The 20151-nt window shown below is 53.7% G+C and overlaps 1 protein-coding gene across 9 annotated transcripts in view; it reads left to right on the top strand.

Moving 5' to 3' along the window:
* The window catches only part of TBC1D22A (TBC1 domain family member 22A), a 242286-nt gene that overhangs the window by 66850 nt on the left and 155285 nt on the right, over nt 1-20151 (top strand). For all 9 annotated transcript variants that reach the window (XR_004324394.1, XM_032492502.1, XM_032492503.1 and 6 more), the window contains 3 exons: nt 6753-6823; nt 13078-13206; nt 16376-16438. Coding sequence is in view for 8 of the 9 variants with exons in the window: in XM_032492502.1 (XP_032348393.1) it covers nt 6753-6823; nt 13078-13206; nt 16376-16438 (263 nt within the window). In the remaining variant the exon portion in view is untranslated. The remainder of the gene's footprint in view (nt 1-6752; nt 6824-13077; nt 13207-16375; nt 16439-20151) is intronic.

The following is a 20151-nucleotide window of genomic DNA, read 5'->3' on the forward strand; positions in this document are numbered from 1 at the left end:
CAACTACACTTCAATTAAAGACAGAGATGAGTACTCGTTAAAAAAAAAAAGAACCAGCTTAAATTATGGGTTGATTTTTCTGTTATTCCTGGCTTTTCAGAAAAAAGTTACTTATAATCATCGGGAGTTCCCGCATACACCTCTTTGTGACAGGTTTCTGGTTCAGCCTCAAACGTGGTGTTTTACGTCCAGTTAGGATGGATGTGTCTCAGGGGCTGTGTGGTTTGGCTTCACGGTGTGTGGGGAACAGTTACCTCAACAAGCGTAACAGACTCGTGCCCTCGCGTTTGTAGCGTCTGTCACTGTCTACAAGTGCTTCCCCCAGTGTCGTCTCCTTGGTCCTTGTGAAAGTTCTGTGACTTGAGCAAGTCAGGTATTTTTGTTCTGTTACAAGTTTAAGAGGAAGAAACCGGAGCTCAAGGTAGGTTAGGAGGACTGAACGAGGGAAGCCGCGCAGATTCTTGCTGGCCAAGCTGGGCCTCGAGCCCGGGTCCGTCGGCTCCACGACCAGTGTTTGTCCCTCTGTTCCCTTCTGCTTCCTTCGGTTGGAGTGTCTGCTCTGACAGGCTCCCAGGTGGGAGTTCTATTGAGAAGAAAAGGTTCACGATACAGGAGTCTGGAATTACCATATTGGTGGTGTTTCCATAAAAATATTTACAAATTTTATTCTTTTAGAAAGAAAGTGTACTGTTGTTGAAGAAAGAAATGCTATTTATCATTCATTTTCTGCTTATTAAATTTTTTCTTTTGCTTCCGTTTTCTCTCTTCAATGACTAGTGATTTTGCAGTCTGATTGCAAGAAATGTGGGGACAGAAAGCTGAAAGAAAAGCCAAAATATGTGCTTTAAACATAAAGACTCAGGCAGTTGAAATAAAAGGGTTGGAAAAAATATGCCAGAGAAGTATTAATCGTAAGAAAACTGATTTGCTTATAATAGTGTCAGGAAAAATAAACACTGAGGCAAGTTTTATTAGAGACAACAAGGGGTGTTTCATCATGATGAAAGGTTCAACTCATGAAGCAGAGACACCGTTCCTAAGCGTGCCGGTCCCTAGTAATACAGCTCACGACGCATGAAGCAAACACGGATAGAAATGCAGAGAGAGAAGCAAATTCACAATCGTAGGCAGACATTTTAACGCTCTTCCCTGAGTAACTGATAGATTGGGTACATTTAGAAAATCAGTAAAGATTTGGAAGACATGGATAGCACTGTGAGCCAACTGGATCTAACTGGTTTATAGAACATCACATCACCGACTGGAGAGTGCAGGGTCTTCTCATGGACGCATGGCACATTCACCAAGTGGGCCACACGCTCTGCCAGAACAGGGCTGATAGACATCAGAGCGGTCGAAGCGCTGAAGTAGTGCCAAGTCCATCTGACCGAATGCTTGGTCTAGTACGACACCCAGGAAGTCCTCAAGCATTTGGAGATTTGTCGGCATACTTCTAAGTAACTCACAGATCAAAGAAATCACAAGGGAAATTGGGAAGTATTTCCAACTGAATGATAATGGCAGCACATATCAAAATGTGTGTGATGCAACTAAAGTCGTGCTTGAAGGGAAATTTGTGCCTTTAAATGCCTCTATTAGAAAAGAATAGGAGTTCAAATCAGTGATCAAAGCGTCTACCTTAAGAAGTTAGGGAAAGAGGAGGAAATTAACTAAAACCAAGTAAAAGAAGGGAAATGAAATAAGGGTGGAAGTCAGTAGACTGGCAAATGGATAAACAAGAGCAAGAGCCAACTAAGTCTAAAATTAGGTTTTTGAAAAGGTCAATAAAAACTTTTAGTTAGACTTGACCAGTGGGAAAAAAGAGAACACACAAATTTCCAGCGTCCGAAAGGAAAGAGGAAACATCACTACAGACCCTACAGACATTACAGAAGATAAAGGGGATATTGTTTACAACTTCATGCCAATAAATTCAAGAACTCACACGAAGTGGACATATTTCTTGAGAGATCTGACCCAACAAAACTGAGGAAATGGGAAACTTTTATATCCCCGTAGCAATTTTAAAAATACATTTGTACAAAAAAAAAAAAAAAAAAACCAAAAAACAAAACACCTTCATGAGAGGAAAGTGTCAGGGTCCAATGGCTTTTAGTGAACACTGTCAAACAGGGAAGAAACAGTACCAGTTCTCCAGAAGCTCTTTGAGAAGAGGGAGGGGAAAACACTTCTCAGCTCATTTCATTAAAGCAGCCTGACCCTGATACTGAACCGTTACAGAGACATGGTAAGAAAAGGAAACTAGCGACCAGTCTCCCTGATGAATATAGACAAAACGTGGCCTTAAAATATGTTAATACGTTGACTTTTGCTTTGAGGAGGATTAACTGCCAAAGGAATCGCTCTCCTGTTGTAACAGCTGGAGGACCGCACCAGGTTTGTGAAACAGCCGCCTTTGGACCACGTAGAGCAGGCAATGCAGGACCTTGAGCCCCGCGAGAAGGGGACAAACAGGGTGAGCTTCGCATTCGCTCCTGTGTACAGTGGGAGACGGTTTGCAGGCCGCAGCACAGGGAGGGGACCGGGGACTGGAGTCCAGAAAGCAGGAAGGGGGTTCCAGAGGCCGAGACAGAATGCATGGAACAGGATGCTGCAGAGCAGGGAGCTACCAGAGGTAGAGCCTGGGTGTCTGCAGAGGCCCCCCCCCAGTCCTTGGCGGGTGCTGATCTGTCACGGGTGGGGTGACGTTCCACGCACCAGGGGAAGAGTCAGTGGAACAACGCCTGGAGCTGCCGTGGCGCTGGCCGTGGGGTGTAGCTGGCCATTGCTCTCTGCAGCTCCCTAGGACTGGAAGGTCACTGTCTCGTGGCTGAATGTGGGAGAAACCCTGTGTGAGCTGAGTGTGGGGGCAGCGTCTGCAGGAGCCTATGCGGCAGGCACAGGGGGACCTGGGCCAGAGCAGCCCCCCTTCTGTCCCCCTTCACTCTGCTGAGACGGAGGACTTCCTGCCAGCTGGCCAAGCAGAAATACTTACAGGGCCCAGGTCCATCATCACAGAGGCAGTAAATTGCTAACTGGCACATCTGTCATTCAAAAAAAAAAAAAAAAATTAAGAGGCACGTAAGGAGCCGGGAAGATATGACCCAGGATGAGAAGGAAGGTCAGCCATAGAAGCAGACCCACAAATCAGCAACAAAAACATGAGCAGCCCAATCAAAAGCTGGGCGGAGGATTTCAGTGTAAACTTCACAGAAGGGATGGAAGTGGCCGGTGAGCACGTGGAAGTCTGTTCAACTGCAGCATCATTAGTCATCGCAGAATGGCTAGTTAACTTGTAATGAGATGCCATCTAACATTGAGTAGAATGGCTTAATTGAAAGACCGACAAACACTAAAATTGGACCAGGATGTGGGAGCGGTGAAACTCTCACACGTTAATGGTGAGAGCTGTAAAATTGTGCAACCACTTTGAAGAACCATAGGGCAGTTTTTTTTTTTTTTAATAACATTTTTTAAATTGAGTTACAGTCATTTTACAATGTTGTGTCAAATCATAGGGCAGTTTTTTAATGAAGTTAAGCATGAACTTAGCATGAGCCAGCAGTCCCACGACTTCCTGTTTGCCTAATGGAGATAGAAGCGTAGCTCCGCGCAGCAGCGTGCACAGGAGCGCTCACGGCAGCTTCCCACGGAGCCAGAGCTTGCCAGGAGCCCAGATGTCTCTGGACAGGCGGTCTCTTCACCTTGACTGTCTTAATTGCTGTGGCTCCGTGGCGCGTTTCCTTGTGTGTGAAGGCAAGTTCTTGTACGCTATTCTTTATGGAGATTTTGTGGGCTGTTCTTACGCACTTGCTCTTCCAGACGATCCTCGGGTCAGCTTGCTAAGTTTCAGAACACATACAGTGAAGCCTGTTGGAATTTTGATTGGCTTTGCACTGAACGTGAAGATTTTTTTTTAATTGATGAACCTGAGCGTTTTTGTAGGCGACGGTGACGGCATTGTGATTTTGAGTCTTAGCTCCACTGATACATCGTTTGTGTCTTCTTGCTTTTGTGGCCTAAATATCTCTTTGCTCATTGTTCCTCTTTCACTGCCACCATCCTGGCCACCACGACCTCTGCACTGGGCTTTGTAAGTAGCCCACGAAGTGGTCTCCTTGTGCCCACTGGCCTCCCGATCTGTTTTGCACGCTGTGGTCAAGGCTTTGCGTGAGCTGTTCCTGGGTTACAATGTTCCCGCTCCAGCCCCCTCGTCACTCAGTTAATTATTCCTCATCTGTAGGTCTTATTTCAGTTGTCATGTCCCCAAGGAACCCTTTGCAAGTAGGTAAACCTTTCCACTTACGATTCATTGCCCTCCTTACCTCTTCTAAGCACTTGGTCCGGTTGTAAGTTTACACTTGCTGCGTCCTAGGAGTGGAGGGTGAGTCCTCTGAGCAGGGGGGCTTTGTAATTCCCGTACCCCTGGCCTAGTTCCCGCCCGGAGGACGTGCTCCTTGAATGCTTGTTCATGTCAGTGAGCTTGGTGTTTTCCTGTTTCTTTATGTCTTTACGTAAAACCCTGTGGTTTTCTGCGTATGGTATTGTGCATTTCTTATTAAGCTTGTGCCTCTAATATTTTCTGTTTATGCTTTTGTCAGTAGAGAAAAGCTATTGGTTTTTGACTCTTGAGTCTGCCGTCTTGCCAAGTGCAGAACCCTGGTTCCTGCCTGTCTCCTGGTACTGCCTGCCTCCCTCTGCTGGCCTCGTCCTCAGGCTGGTCGGTTGCTGGGTGACGGCAGCAGCTCCAGCCTCACATCTGACCCTAGCAACCTTCAAAGGAAGCAAAAGAGGGTGGCCTCCAAAAGATTTCCCAAGAGCAGCGAGGAGCCTCCTCAGAGCCCCCAGCTAACTTGCCCTGCCTGCTCAGTGGCTCAGCTAGGGTCCCAGGGCCACTGGTGAGGGCATGCCTTAGCTCTGCACCTGCCAGCCAGCCCTGACGTTGCAGTGGGGTGAGAGGGGTCAGCTTCCCCTGGGTGGCTGGGGGAGGTGTGGTCACTGTGCACAGCCAGGATTCTTCCAGAGAGGTGGAAGGGGGAATGGGCCCTGGGTGGAAGTCTACACCGGACGTCTGTGAGAATGGTCCTGTGGCTTTTCCCATCGACCCCTTCAACACCTTAATAAAGTTACAGGGGTTCCTGGTGTGGGACCATCCGTTCATTCCTGGAGTGAATTCGCCTCACATCTCCTAGTCTGTGGACACCCAGCTGTGTTGTAAAAAATCGGCTAAGATTTTATTTTGGGCCTTTTTGTCCGTGAGATTTGTCTGTGTTTCAAGAAGCCCTTTTAGTAATGGGGGTTAATGGAATGGGGAGACTCTGGGATAGGAAGGTCACTTAGTTCCTGTGCCACCACGGCCGAGTCACCCAACCTCTCTGAGGTGGTTCCTCCTCCACTCATTAGGGTCGCAGCCCTAATTAACTCGGGCTGTTTTGAGGATCGAATGATATACATGAAAGCTCCTTTTGCGCACTAAAACTCACATCGAGTCAGTACTTTGTCTCAGACTACAGATTTCAGATACCATTTTTGTGGTTTCTTTCATGACGAGAGAGGCTCAGAGAACATTAACGGCCGAGGTGTCTGTCAGCTTTCTTCATAAACAATAATCAGAAAGCCAGGCTTGTGTGGCAGGAGAGGCCCCGGGAAGACGACTGGTAAACACGGCGTTATTGGTGTTCGGATATGAGGTTCCTGCTTTTCATAATATCCTTAGGGAGCCAGGGAAGATCTGATGCTTTCTGAGACTGCTGTAAAATGCAGGCTATTGCCCGTGCCGGCGCCCAGTTACGCTGCACCTTACTGAGACTTCTGTAATTGGAGACAGATTAGGTGTCAGGACTGTGTGTTTGGTTGATAATGTTACCGACGTCTTCTCTTTAATCACTTCTTCTACTCCTAGTGTTAATCATTAGCTCTGAGCTGTTGGGGGAGGAACCTGACGGTGGATCCCTAACTTAAAGACAAAATTATTTCCATTTCCTGGGGATGACTGAGTGTCACATACCTACACGCTGGAGTGGGTTCTCTAGCCATTCAGGGCGTGTGATGGAGACATGTGGGGAGACCCAGAAGGTCTCACGGGGCCCTGGTCCTTGCCCCCCAAGTGTGGCCCAGGCCCTGTCACCCCGTCCAGGCCCCCTGTCCCTGGCCAGCCCCACCCTCCGTGACCCTCCCACCCGTAGGTGTTAGTAGGTGGTTTGTAGGCAGTGGTGACTTGTACATGTTAGTGTGCACTGAACCTTCGCTGTCCTCAGTGTGTGTACTGTGGCTGCATCCTTAATCAGTGCTGTGCAGACAAGCGCACCCCCACGAGAGCGAGTGCTGCTCAGGACCAAGCCTGAGAGAGGCACCTCCCTCCTTAATCAGCGAGCGGTGGCGGGATGACAGGAAGGAAACGCGTTAAGGGGTTAAGCTGGGGGAGAGGGGTGCACGGGAGAGACAGAAGGAAGTGGCTGGGGAGAAAGGAGAGGTGAAGGGGCCTCCCCTGTCCCAGGGGCTCTGGGACACTTGGGTGCATTTGGTGAACATGTGCCAAGACTTAAGTAGCTCTGTCTGAATAGAGCGGTCGCTTCACTCCTCTCCTCTATTGAGAACAATTCCGTACCTGAAATTGTTACCACTTAGGTTCATTCTGCTTTCATTTCTGGGGCTCCTTGTCCCCTAGTAACCCTGGGGGAGGATGTTACAACACTGGGGGGGTTTACTCACTGTTTGTAAACCCTGTTTTTCCGTCTCTTTTCTGTCTGCAGAAGAATTGCGGAGGTTGAGCTGGTCCGGAATCCCGAAGCCGGTGCGCCCCATCACGTGGAAGCTGCTCTCAGTAAGTCTCCCCAGGCCTGCTGCCCAGCGCCGCTTCCTCCCGCGAGGCCAGCTCCCGGGGTTGGCCGGGCTGTGGGCTCCGCGGCCCGGGCACGTGCCCGGTCTCTGTCGCAGCGAGCGGGGCCTGAGCTGGGGCTAGGATGGCATTTCCCGTCCTTTGCTCAGTTTCAAGCTTGGCTTGACAAGGCTGGCAGCAAAGGAGAATAAGCAATAGTTTATGACAGCTGTGTTCTTTTTCTCTCATTCTGCTATTTTAAAAGTCTTTGTAATATTTCAGAACCTGAGACATAGAAAAGTTCTGGCATAGATTATTTCAGCCCTGAGGATTCAAACAGGGAAGTATTTTTGACCAGCAAGTTTTTTTTTTTTTAATTTTTACTTTTTAAAAACACTAGTAATGATGTTAGGGGAAAAAGAAGTCATTTGTGTTTCTGTGATGGGGGCTGGAGCTGTGTCTTCCTCACGGCTAGGACTGGAGACTCCTGGGGAAGGTGCTTCGCCCGAGTTCATGTCAGAAGGGAGCTTGGCCCTGCTGAACACTTCAGAATGGTTTAGAGACAGCTTTTGTCCCTTCTCCTTTTTTAAAAAAAATATTTTTGCAGCTAAGTCGGCAGGGAACCCTGCGTGTTTACTCTAAATTGGGCCTGACTTTCAGTATTTAAAAGGCTCTTTCTTGCTAATGAGTCTGGATAAATGTGCATCTTAGTACCTCATAGCCCCCCGTGCAGATGCAGCTCCGAACAGTGGATATTTATGGATGAAACATCCTCTTGCAATTAAAATTAGACCTGCGGTGATTGCTTATGTTTTTGTTCGGTGTCTTCTGTGTCAGGCGTTAATATCCAGCTCTCCAGACGTCCTCCAAAATAGGTTACGGGCCTTTCCGATGGGCTTGGAGGAAGTTATGGGGAGAGCACCTTTCAGACCCCGTGTTGCAGGTTTGTATTTACTAGGGACGTGCTGCATCTGGTGGAAAGCCTCGTGTGAGTCATTTCGTCCTGTTCCTTCCTTAGTTCTCCATCTCTGTGGGTCCTGGTTTAGATCCCCTGACATGCTGCCCAGTGAGTGACTTGGGAAAGGGCCTCCTGGGAGTCTGCGGACACAGGAGCAAAAGGAGGGGTGACAGAGGCTCCACTTCACTGGTTTGCAGGGGAGGGGGGGAGGGGGTCGAGTCTGTAACCAGGAATGCTGGGAGTGCAGGTGACAGGAAGTCCGGCCTTCTCAGGCACGTTTACCCATTTAACTGCCACTAATTACAGGGCCCTTTGCCCGGAGGTGGGGTGCATTAGACACTGGGCCACCACTGGGGGTGCGGCAGGGTCTGGGGGCCACGTGCTGTGAGATGTTCGGGATGCAGGCGGGCCCTGTGGGTGAGAGGGGGGCACGTGTCTGGGGGAGGAGGCTTCGCTCTGGGTCTGCAGGTGGCGGCTGGTGGGCAGGAGGGGAGGAGGGGTAGTTCTGACTCCTAGGCTTCTGTTGATGGATAAGCAAGAAAAAAGTGTTGGGATCAGTGAGCAGAGCCTGTCCTTCCAAAGGGTAGGACACCAAAAAGGGGTGGCCGTCCCAGGGCAGTGCGGACGCACGGAATGGCGGGCAGGGCTTCTTGGAGACAATGGGATGCCTTCTCGGAGGCTGTGTCCGTGTTCCCTGGGTCAGGCAGGTGGGTAGGTCACGTGACCCGGGGAGGGGACAGTGGGGGTGTAGGGCCAGCAGGGGTCAAGGCCGAGGTGAGTTGGCTCCCCAGGAACCAGCAGTTTGACCACTTGGCTGAGGAGGGAATGGGGAGCCTGGGGTCACTGGGTCGGGGGAGGCCAGGTGCTCAGGGGCCGGGGGCACATTGCTTGGGCTGCGCCCTGAGGGAGCAATGTGAGGGAGAGATGAGGCTGTGCTCTGGGAGACTCAAGCCTGGAGCCTGTTGCAAGGACCATTGGTTGGTTCATCCATTCATCAGATCAGTACTTACTGGGTGCTTTCTGTGTCTCAGGCACAGTTGGTGCTGGGAGGTAGCAGGGAAGGGAAGGGCGACGCAGTGCCTGTCCCTCACGGGGCTTGCAGAAAAGGGTGGAGTCCCTGCCCTCCTCTGAGCCCCCAGGACAGGGCTGGGTCTTGCCACACGGAAGCAGTCCATCCTCTCAGGAGTCCATGTCCCCAGCGCACTGCTCACTCCAGGTCTCTTCCTTCGCTTTTTTGCTTGTCATATAAGCATTTATTGAGGGCTTGCTGTGTGCGGACTGTGCCCATTGCAAGAGGACCCATGGACGCGGTGGTCTGAGTGCAGAGTGCGCGAGCAGGCAGTCAGTTAGGGTAATTTCTGACTGTGCTGGAGGAGGAAGAGGTGCTGGGTGTGAGGGGGCTGCTCCCGAGTGCCCCTTGGGAGGGGCTAGAGCCGGGGCGTGGAGAACGGGGAGGGAGGAGCTGCCTGGGCTGCAGATGTGGGCGGCACTCGGCAGCTGGAGGAGGAAGCCAGCCTGGGTGCTGCGGACCTGTGCTCCCTGGCCGCCCTGCTCTGGGCCCACGCGGGCCGGCAGTGATGCTGTGGGGGTATGGCCGGGCTCTGGGTGTCTAGGGGAGGGAACCCAGCTGGTTGAGGGGTGCTAGTCACATGTGAGTGTGGGTGGGCGGTCGGAGGGCGGGACCGTGGGGCCGCCGCCTCTGGCCCGGTCAGCACCAGCCAAGAGCACGCTCACCCGCCTCTCTGCTTGTCCTCTGGTTGCTCCCTGGCGCGGCCTAAGCACGTGATGGGAGGTTTGGTGCGCACAGCGAATGATGCTCCTCCCGCATCCCTGATTCTGCAGGTGTTTCTCACAAGTCTGTCCTTGGCTGGACCCTTTGCAAGTGCCAGGCCCGAGGGTATCGTGGAGAATGGCGGGGAGGAAGCCCTGTGGGCTCTTTGGGCCATGAGGGGTGTGGACAGGGGTCTCTGAATCCGAGGCCCGCGCACCCCTCTCCCTGGGAAGCTTCTGCAGACCCTGACTTCCAGGCCCCGGAAGCGGACCCGGGTCGGGTGGCCTGAGCTGTCGGGGTTTGTGCCACTGCGGCGCACTGTGACCCAGGGTCTGCAGAGCCCCTGCCCCAGGCCCGGTGGGGGTCAAGGGAGCAGCACAGATGAGGGCCCCCTCCTGACCTGTGGTTTTTCATCCTGGGTCCACATTTGTGTCACCTGGGGAGCTGAGGTTCCCTGGGGGTTCTCACACGTGCCCAGGGTTGGGGACCGCTGCCCTAGGACACCCAGGCTCCAGGCGGGACAGGGCAGGGCCCTGAAGGCAGCACCCCTGGGCTGAGTGCCAGGGCAGGGGAGCCGCTGGGCCTGACTCACTGAGGGCACGCTGTCCAGGGGCTCGGCTGCGGGGCCGGAGGGCGGGATGTCCCAGCCCACTCGTGCCTGGGCTCAGGAGCCTCAGCGTGGAACCCGGGGTCGGGAGGAATTTATCCTTTGTCCCCTTTGAAAAGACAAGCCAGCACAGCTGCACTTGGGTAGGAGGCTCTCTCAAGACCTGGCCGACAAGGGCTGTGCTCAGGGTTTGACGGTAATGAAGCCCCTGAGGCTCATCGACGAGCTCTGTTCTGAACTGACGGGAGGAGGTGCTCCTGTCGTGAAGGAAGGTGAGGACCTTGGCTCTTGTCACTGGGGGAGAACGAGCCCGGACTCCAGTCTAGAACTTACCATTAAACTCCATTAACACTGCTGAACGCCGAAGTTCCATGCAAGCAGTGCAGTGACTTTTAAGAATTAATGCTGCAGAGTACCATATTTTTGGCTCTTTTTAAAAGTAACTGTTCAGAGACATCGACCAGAGACCTAGTAAACATCTGATGTTTGTGCAAGTCAGCAGAATGGTTAAAAACGGTAAGTTGGCTCTGGTGTCGTCTCTCCTCCTTCGATGTTGGGGCAGGATGCACGTGAACCCAGGAGGAGGGAGTGATGCGATGTTTGTGTCGCTGGGAATTTCTGTACAGGCCTTCGCATGCACTGTTTTACGTTTATGATTAGTGTTTTTATAGCTTGCTAATACAGCAATTAAGTTTTCTGTAGTTCTGTCATTTAAAATTCATTGCATACTTGAGTATACTTCATTTGCATAATTTCCAGTCTTGCTGAATTGTCTGGAGACCTCGACTTGCGTGTGTGTTTCCCTGTAGGGATGGGGGCAGTCAGGAGGACGTGGGGGCTCTTCCCACTTTGACACACCTGCTTTTAGGGCTTCCTTTTCAGTACGTCAGTTAATTAGGGGTGGCGAGAATCTGGGTACTGGTTCACCTTCGCTAAGAATCTGCTGGCGGCACCGCAGGGGGTCCGCATGAGGCCGTCCACACCTGCCCCGGCTTACACCTCGTGGCGGCCCACCGCCCTGGCCCGGCGCACAGGGCCTGCTGCCCCGGCTGCTGCCGACTTGTCCACGCCCCTCCTCTGCCAAGTCTTGCTCAGGCCAGCCTGGACACATGTCCCTGCGTGCTCTACGTGGCTCTGCCACTTTCTCAGTGCATCTGTGTCTCTCTCCGTCCTCCTCCATTGCCCATCAGACCCAGCCCAGAACAGTATGCAAGCTAGTCCTTCTTGGTCACCAGTTAGCGCAGACCTGTCTCCCTGGCTTCCAAGGGCGGGGCCCTCCCTGGGGTGTGACAGTGTCATTGCACATCTGCTGACATCCATTCACTCACCAAGTATCTGCAGAGCATCTGTTGTGTCCAGACACTGCTCTGAGCCCTTGGCAGGCGTCTGTGGACAGAAGAGGTGAAGACTCCTGCCTTGATGGGGCTTGTATTTTAGTGGAAGAAGATGAGCAGTAAACTGTGTAAGTCGACTTCCCAGTGTCTTAGAAGGTGCTAGTGCCACAGAAGGAATATGAACACGTAAGCAGGAGGTCTGAGGACGAGGGTGGTACCAGGGGCGGCGGCCTGTGAGCAGGGAGCTGGGGAGGGGAGGGGCTGGGCCATGCAGGCGTCCGGGGAGGTGAGTTCAGGTTCATCCAGTCTTTGGTGAGGAATGTGTTGATTCCAGCACTGTGTGTCCTGTGGGATATGGTGCAGGCCAGATGGCCCTGGGGAAGGGAATGGAGCCCTGACGCTGGAGGGTGAGCACCAGTAACAAGAAGGGCCCCTCGGCCCTGCTGCACAGAGGAGAGTGGGCGACGGGCAGTGGACGCCCCTGAGGGAGGCTCAGACCCGAGGAGCAGGAGGTGGCCGTGCAGGGGTGGAGATGGAGGCTGGCCCGCCTGGGCATCTGGTCCAGCGAGGGAAGATGCTTAGCCTCGTCAGTCATTCGGGAAGTGACCTTAAAACTGCTGGACAGAATGGCTGAAATCTAGATTGACAATACAGAGCGTTAGGGAGCAGGTGGGAGGGGCATCAGCGACCCGGGCGGGAGGAGGGCAGTGGCCCCGCTTCTCCTGGCCGGGAGGATGGGGCTGGACCGCAGAGGGCCCTGGGGACTGCTGTGGGGCGATGGGGCACTCTGATTGTTCCCTTTGCCCGATGTCCCGGAACTGCTTACTCAGAAGAGGCCCCTTTTGTTTTGTGTATGATCTGGCGGTGCTGTTGACTTAAAAGTACAAAATACAAGACAGGAGTCTGGCCTCTTCACGGCCACCCCTTGTGGATGTGAGTCTCTTTAGGTGTGGGGCCTGTGGCTGCCAAAAGCACAGCAGTGCCTGGAGGGAGGGGTCGTACGGACGTCTGGGTGTGTACACACGTGTGCATACGTGTGCATGTGGTCTGCACGGACGCTCATGCCTGTGTGCGCACACGCTCAGTGATCGTGGGGCCTGCAGACTTCGGGCTCACAGTGGTGAGGCGGTTAGAGGAGGCTGGTTCTGCCTGTCAGCTGTGCTTGAGAAACGCGTTCAACACCAGCTGCCCTGGCCCCCACCGCATCTGGCCCGGCCGCAGGGCAAGGTTGGTCTCCTGGGCGGAGCCGCCGTGCCCGAGCCCAGCCTCATGTCCTGCTGCCAGCGGGGAGGGGGGTGCCCGCTGCTGTGCTCAGCTGCTGCCTCCCTGTGTCCCTTTCTTTTCTCGCAGCTCGTTTGTCCTCCCCTGGGTCAGATTTCAGAGTGCCACGCTCGTTTAAGGTGTGAGCTTTTTAACTTCAGACTTCCAGTAGAGACTCCATGGATCACCATTAAACTTAGTACTTTGTTTTTGTTTTTGTTGATTGAAGTATAGTTGGTTACAACGTGTCTGTTTCCGATGTACAGCACAATGTCCCAGTCATGCGTATACACACATGTATGTTTTTGTTTTTGTTTTTTTCTCACCCAGGGTTACCTTCCTGCCAACGTTGACCGAAGACCAGCCACTCTCCAAAGAAAACAAAAAGAGTATTTTGCCTTTATTGATCACTATTACGATTCTCGGAATGACGAAGTTCACCAGGACACCTACAGACAGGTGGGGATGCTTTTTCCTTCTTCATGTTACTTGCAGTGCTTTGACTTGGTGAGGTCTTGCTGAGGGAAATGCTCTACCCTCACTGGCTCCCAGATCTTTATTTTCTGATAAAGAAGTAAATTTGAAAGCGAATAGCGGTGAGTTTCTTCTAATAGTGGGACCTTGTTTACCTCCAGTTCCTTCTGCCGAAGGGGAAAGGGCGTGTTTAACGAGAGGCACGCAGCTGACAGCCGAGACCCAGGCAGAGTGCTGGGATCTGCATCCCTGGTGGGGACATGTCTTGTGGCTCATGAGCTGCTGTCTGCCCGGAAGGTCGGGAGCAGACGGTGTCTGGATCGGGTCAGACGAGGACGGGATGTCGGCACAGGAGAGCTGTGCTGGCCGGCTGGGCCCCAGGGAGACGCGGTTCAGTCCATAGGAGAAGTGTAGCCAGTTTATAATTTTGCTTTTTAGTTGAATACAAAATGGATGTAATTATGGCCTTGAATGGTCCGTCGACAGTCTGTGTGCATAATGGGAAAAATACTTAAAGCTGATTCACAGCTCACAGTGCGCCCAGGACTTGCCGTTAGAACGGCTCAAGCCTTCGTGATTCCCACTGTCTTCGTAACATGTGAGGAGTGAGAATGGCTTGTGCTGCAGTTTAGCAAAGCGCTTGGTGTTCATTGGTAGCACTGCCTCATTTTTCTAAAATGAACTTCTGGTTTTCCTGAGGCTGGTCAGTGTTTCCTTTTGGAAACCCCCCTCTAGGTGAAGGAGATTTGCCAGATTTTTCTACCTCATATGTGAGTGAGCCACCTCTCTCTGCCAGTTTAGGACATGCTGTGAAAAAGGGCCAAAGACGGGCCTTCCCTCTGATTGATCATCTGGGGTTCCTTAAGTCACACGGGCTCTTGGAAAGCCCCTTCCCAACATGGGTGCCGCGGGAGCTCTGGGGGAGGAGTGTCTGGCTTAGGCGTGAGAGCAGGCAGACGGGGCCGCGGGCCCCTCCGCCTCTGCCCGTGCTCCCTCTGCTGGACTTGGCCTCCGTCTCATACCTGGCGGCTCCCGGGCCACACGGAGCTGCCACCTGTCACCCTGGGAAACTGACTTGAGACATCGCATTTGTGTTTGGTTGGGGAAGTGTTAGCTCACCTGGTTTAACTTCCCACCTCACTGGTTTTCAGGGGTGGGTAAACTTTGGATTGTTTTGAATGTGTTTTTGATGTGTTTTTATTCAAGAAAAAGACGTCCAAAGGCTGACACAAGCATCTATCTGCAAGATTTACCAAGCTGTATTCTAGTATGAACTTCTTAAGGGAAAGTTAATTAAAAACGGGCTGCATACATGTTTATTCGGTTACTGTGATAGGTAACAAAAAGCTCCCATATTATTGTGAATTCCCCAAATGTTCCTACATTAATATAACTGAGAAAAATGGAAGCCGTGGCGGTGTTTCCATGGGTCCGCTTGCTTTGTGCGGAGCACACGTGCCCCCTGGACTTGGACCCTGTGTGGTCCAGCCACGGCTGATCCAGGCTCACCGTTAGGTCAGGGTGGACTGGCCTGGGTGTGGGGCTGGGCACCCTGGTCTCTCCCCGCTGCCCACTCGCGGTGTTTGACCCATAGTCGGACCTTGGCCGACCATCGCCCCGAGGGGTGTGGCCTGATCCTCCCACAGCCCCCATACCTCTCTTGTCCTCTCTTTCTTTGGGTTTTGTGTTTCCTCTTTGGATGAAAATGCCATGTCCAAAGCACACAGTCAGTCAGAGCTACAGATTCATCTGGGGTGTCCTCCCCACTCTGCGGGTTCTGCAGACATCGTGGCCGCCCTGACTTGCCCGGTCCTGTGCGTGAGGGCGGGCAGGTGGTCTGGAGGGTGCCACGAGCACCCTCTGTCAGATGGGCTGTGCTGGCCCCTGGCGTGCCCAGGGCAGACGTGCGCCCATGTGACTGTCATTGCGTGGGAACACTGAGCTGAGCGTGGCCCTGGAGGACGCCCTGGTGAAGGGGGTGAGATCTGGGGGGTTCTGAGCTCCTGCAGGTGGCCTGCTGCAGTCTTTTGACCCCACCAGACTGGAACGTTCCCTCCCCTCCCACCTACTCCCTCCCCTTGTCCTCCAGGTCTCCTTCACACGTCAGCGACGTGTGCCCGTCTCAGCGCGCTTGCCTCCTTGCTCAGAGGGGGTGAGGATGGTTGTTTCTCGTACTCCTTCAGTGTCCTCTCTTCACCGCTCTGACTTTCCTCTCCACTTGCTTTCATTGCTGCCTCACGGTCCCTGTTCCTTGAACACTTCAGTCTGCGGGCTCCTCATCCAGAGCAGGTCCATGTCCTCCCTTAGTACCACTGAGGGGCTGCTGACCCCCAGGTCACACAGCCGGCACCTGATGGACGAGCGTGCTGGGTCCCAGGGCCAGCCATGTGCTGGGGCCACAGTGCTAGCAGGGCCGCGAGGAGGCCCTCAGGCCTCGGGGGTGTCGGAGCTCTTGTGTCATGAGCAAGGACGGGGGTGACAGTCTGAACTGTGGGCCCCCCACGGCACTGAAACGTGCCTGTCTCCCCAGCCTGTGCGGGCCATGCTCCGGGTGGACGGGGACAGTGCCAGCGCTGGCGGGGCGGGCTGTTCGTGTGGGACACCAGTGCTGGCCCCGCGTGTTCTGCCTTGGTTGCCTCTTGAACCCGCGGGTGTAGGGGTCAGGCGGGGATCAGCTGATTCTTCCAGAGGTTTGGAAATGCTTCCTTTGAAAAGCATCCAGGATTCCCCAAGGGCTTTGTGAAGTGGAGAAAAACGTGGTCTGGGCGCCAGGACGAAGCCGTCAACAGCTGAAACCTTGTACTATTGATGGACTTGAATTGCTCCCCGTGTCCGAGGCTGGAAATCAATGTTTACTAATTGCTATGGATTATGTTCCTAAGTAGCCGAGGGCCCGCTCCGTTCCCCATCATGCAGCGGCTGCTGTTGGCTGGGACGCTCAGCCCAGCCTGTCCTGCTGGGACTGGGCCCCTCAGGTGGAGCCTGCCTTCTCCCCCACCGGTGCACGGGCAGCCCAGAGGCCAGTGTGTCCAGAGAGCAGGTTCGGATCCGGAGGAAACCCCTTGTGGTTACTAAGTTCTGCTCTTGTCATCTTAGTGCTTGTGATGATGTTCACCGTCTTTTAAAATCCATGTGTGTTTCTCCCCATCTGCAGATCCACATAGACATCCCTCGAATGAGCCCCGAAGCGTTGATCCTTCAGCCCAAAGTGACGGAGGTAAGAGCGGGGTCTGCACACTGCTGTGGAGGGCGCGTCCCTTCGTGGGGGAGGTCGGCGCCCACGGTCCTGGTGGCTCTCCCCGCGGCAGGTGGGGTGGCCCCTGGGGACGTCAGCACCCCTGGGAGTCACTGGTGTTCTTCAGCGGTTGTGACAGTGCAGTGTGGTGTGCTGTGTGTGTGGGGGACACTCAACGGGTCCGCCCCAGGTTGGGACCGAGAACCCGCTCAGTCTGACCGGCAGTGTGGAAGCCGCCTGGGTCCTCCAGGCCCGTGCCTGGAGGCTGGCTGCTCTCCTGACTCACGTTTGTGGCTCTTCATGCCTCTAACGTGTGTCCCGGGCTGCGGGGAAAGCAGCGTTCTGGACCCGGGCGGCTCCCTGGTGTGGTCTGGTCCCTTTTTTCCATCTACGTTGTTTTCTAAGACTCGGCCACCCAGTGTGTCCAGCTGTTATTTAAATGTCCCCACTTCTGTGCCTTCTTCCGGCTGGTGGGCACCCGGGTGGGTTCCTCATTTTGCTGTGAGGAATGGGGTTGCCTGCAACCTTCGTGTACATTTCTGCAGGGCCCACGGGAAGAGCTGCTCAGGAGTGTTGACGAAGAAGTGAGGTTTTTGTTGCTTGGGTGTCGGCCTGTTAAACTTGCCAGGTGATGTCCACACGCTTTCCAGGTGTGCCGTCCCCACTCAGCCTTGGTCTGCGGGATCCGGGGGGTCCTGGTGCCCCACCCCTGGGGCTTTGTGCTGCGAGGCTTCTCCAGTTTTGTCCTTCTTGTGGCACTGTCATTGTCCTTTCTCCGATCACAGAGGAGCAGGCGTCTCTCCGGTTATTTGTGTCTGTCTGCACCGCTTCTGGGAAATGCTCGCTCCCATCTCTGCCCGCTGTCCTCGTGGGCGGTTGGTCTGAGCACGTTAGGGAGTCTGGCGCTCCACAGTTCGTATGTGGCTTGTTTCAGATGCTGTCTTCCTGGCGGCTGTTGTAGTGTGGTTGAGCTCGTCCATCTGTCCTGCAGGGTTAGCGTTCCTTGGGAGACCCTCCCCTCCCCATGCATCTTAGAGCTGTTCTTCCTCACTCGTGTCCATCGCAGGGCCCTGGCGTCTCACTGTTCACCCTGCTTTAACTCCTCTGTGCCCATGGCCGTGAGGCAGGGCTGCAGAGTGCCTGTCTCACACGGCAGCCCTTCCAGTGCCGTGCTCGGGCCCCATCGCCCCCCACATCTGCCGTGGCCCCTCTCTCCACGTCCTCTTCCTGCTTGCAGAGCTCTGTGCTGCGTGTTGTCTCGGTGTTTGGGAGGGGAGCCCGCACGCCCTCTTCCTCATCTGAAGCCATCAGATCGTCTTAGAACCTTGCTCTCCCACGGAGGTCTCAGGGCCAAGGTTTTCGCTCTGTCTCTGCATTGAAGCACGGCTGATGTACAGGGTTGCACACGTTGCAGGTGGGCAGTGTAGCGGCTCACAGCTTGTGAAGGCTGTGCTCAGTGTGTGGTTATGAAGCCCTGGCTGTACTCCCTGTGCTGTACAGCGTGTTCCTGTGCCTTGTTTTACACCCAGTACTTTGTACCCCTCCGTCCCCTCTCCCGTCCTGCTCCTCCCCTCCTCCCCACTGGTAACCACTAGTTTGTTCCCTAGATTGTGAGTCTGCTGCTTTTTTGTGATCTTCACTAGTTTCTTGTATTTTTTAGATTCCACTTTTGTTTGTTTTTAATGTCTGTTTGATTTATGGTTGGAATTGCACAGAATCTGTAGATCAATTTGTGAGAATTGACATCTTTATGAAATTTAGTCTTCATTTCCATGAACATGCTGATGCCCCATTTTTTTTTGGCCATTCTTTAATGCCTTTCAATGAAGTTTTAAAATTTGCTCTGTAAAGGTTTTGTGTATTTTTTATTAGGTTTATTCTTCGTTATCATATTTTTTGTTGCTATTACAAGTGGTATCTCTTTAAAATTGAATTTTTTTTTAGTGTTTTAAATACTTGTTTTGCATCTCGATTGCTCCAGGAAATGCACTTTTAAACTCTTATATCTCTTGTCTGTTTAGTAAGTTTGTAAAAAAAAAAAAAAATCCAGGGTTATTAAAGCAAAAGCACTTTTAGGTTATAGAACACAAAAGGAGAAAATTAGATTTGCACCGAAGTCGTCGTTTTGAGGTACTTCTGTCTGATTGTCCTTTTCAACAGCTGCGCTATTGTGTTTGGAAAACAGGAGACGATGTATTATAACCTTGTTTTGACTTATTTTTAGTGGGAATAGAGTCCACCACGTGACCTCCAGGTCACCTTCGCTTGTATGTTTTCCTGCCGCTTTACCCACTCTTTGTGGGGCTGAGCTCGCGGGTCCCCTGGTTTCAGAGAGGGGTCCAGCCACTGCTGGTCTGCCTGTCTGTGACGTGCGGGGACCACCAGCCTGTTGTTCGAAGTGGCTCTGCCCGGCAGCGGGTTTCCCGCAGCATGGTCCTCCCTTCTGCTCTCCTGGGGCAGGTTGTATGAGTTGAGGGGAGGGGTGGGAAGAGAATGAAGTGACAGACAGGGGGCTTTAGGAAGAGCCTGGGGGTGCGGGTCTCGTGTTAGCCAACAGGCAAAGTCAGGCTGTGGTTTCTGGCTCCGTGGGGGTGAGGCTTGGATGTACTGCAGCTGACAGCAGGGCCATGACAGCAGTGGCTTCATGCCAGGCGGGAGCTCACTGCCCTCTTAGGCACGCAGTCGTCCGCTGCTCCTCCGTGTTCACTCGCTTCATGGTCCAGGCTGGCTGCTCTGGCTCCTTGCATCACATCGGCATTCCACCAGCAGGCAGAGGGAGACGTGGAGAGGAGGGTATGCCCCTCCCTTCAGAGATGTTTGGGAGAAGTTGCTCATAGTACTTCTGCTCACACCCCGTGTGCTTGTACCTGGCTGTGCAGAACCAGAACGTGGACCTCTGATTTTAGTTGGTCGTGTGCTGCACTGAAGTTGGGCTTGATGACCCCGGAAGGAGGGTCTTCTTCTGCCCTAAGCATTTCCCCGTCTGTCCGCACTTCCGTTTATCCGCTCAGCGGGTGTTGCCCGCTTCTGCTCTGGACGCTTCTCCCCCGCCCTCCCCCCCCCCCCCCCCGTCAGCTCTGTTGAGAGATGATTGACATGCACTGAAATTGACCTGCGTTAGGCGTGCAGGCAGGTTAGATCTGACGCCTGTGTCTGGGACGGTAAGAGCCACTTGAGTCACGACGCGGAGCACTCCCCACCCTTGGGACCGCCCCTCCTGCCTTCCTGCCGTCTCCCGTCCCTGCCCCTGCCCTGGCTCCTGCTGGTCTGCTCTCTGCCTCAGTGCTTCGCTTTCAAGAATTTCACAGGCCTGGAATGGCAGGCTTGCAGGGACTGGGGAGGGGCTCCCTCGCCTGGGTAGCGGTGCGGGTGCGCATTCACCGCCCCGTGAGCCGCCGTCTTCCTGGGGAGCTCTGCCCCCTCGCCGGGGGTGGGTGCTGGGCGCTTTCCATTTCCAGGCCACTACGAAATGCCCTCTCTGAGCACCAACACCTTCATGCCTAAGTCCAGGAGAGGCCTCTGTGTCCGCGTCTGGTGAGGGCCTAGGAGGGGAGCTACTGGGTGGTGTGGTAAGTGAGTGTTCATGCACTTAACTTCCAGACTCTCGTCCAAGGAGGCTGGCCCAGTTCACACCCCCAGCCGTGAGTGAGGGTCCTGGTCGCTCCACATCGTTGTCGGTTCGTGGTATTGCCAGT

Source organism: Camelus ferus, chromosome 12, assembly GCF_009834535.1.
Source record: "Camelus ferus isolate YT-003-E chromosome 12, BCGSAC_Cfer_1.0, whole genome shotgun sequence".
Lineage (NCBI taxonomy): Eukaryota > Metazoa > Chordata > Mammalia > Artiodactyla > Camelidae > Camelus > Camelus ferus.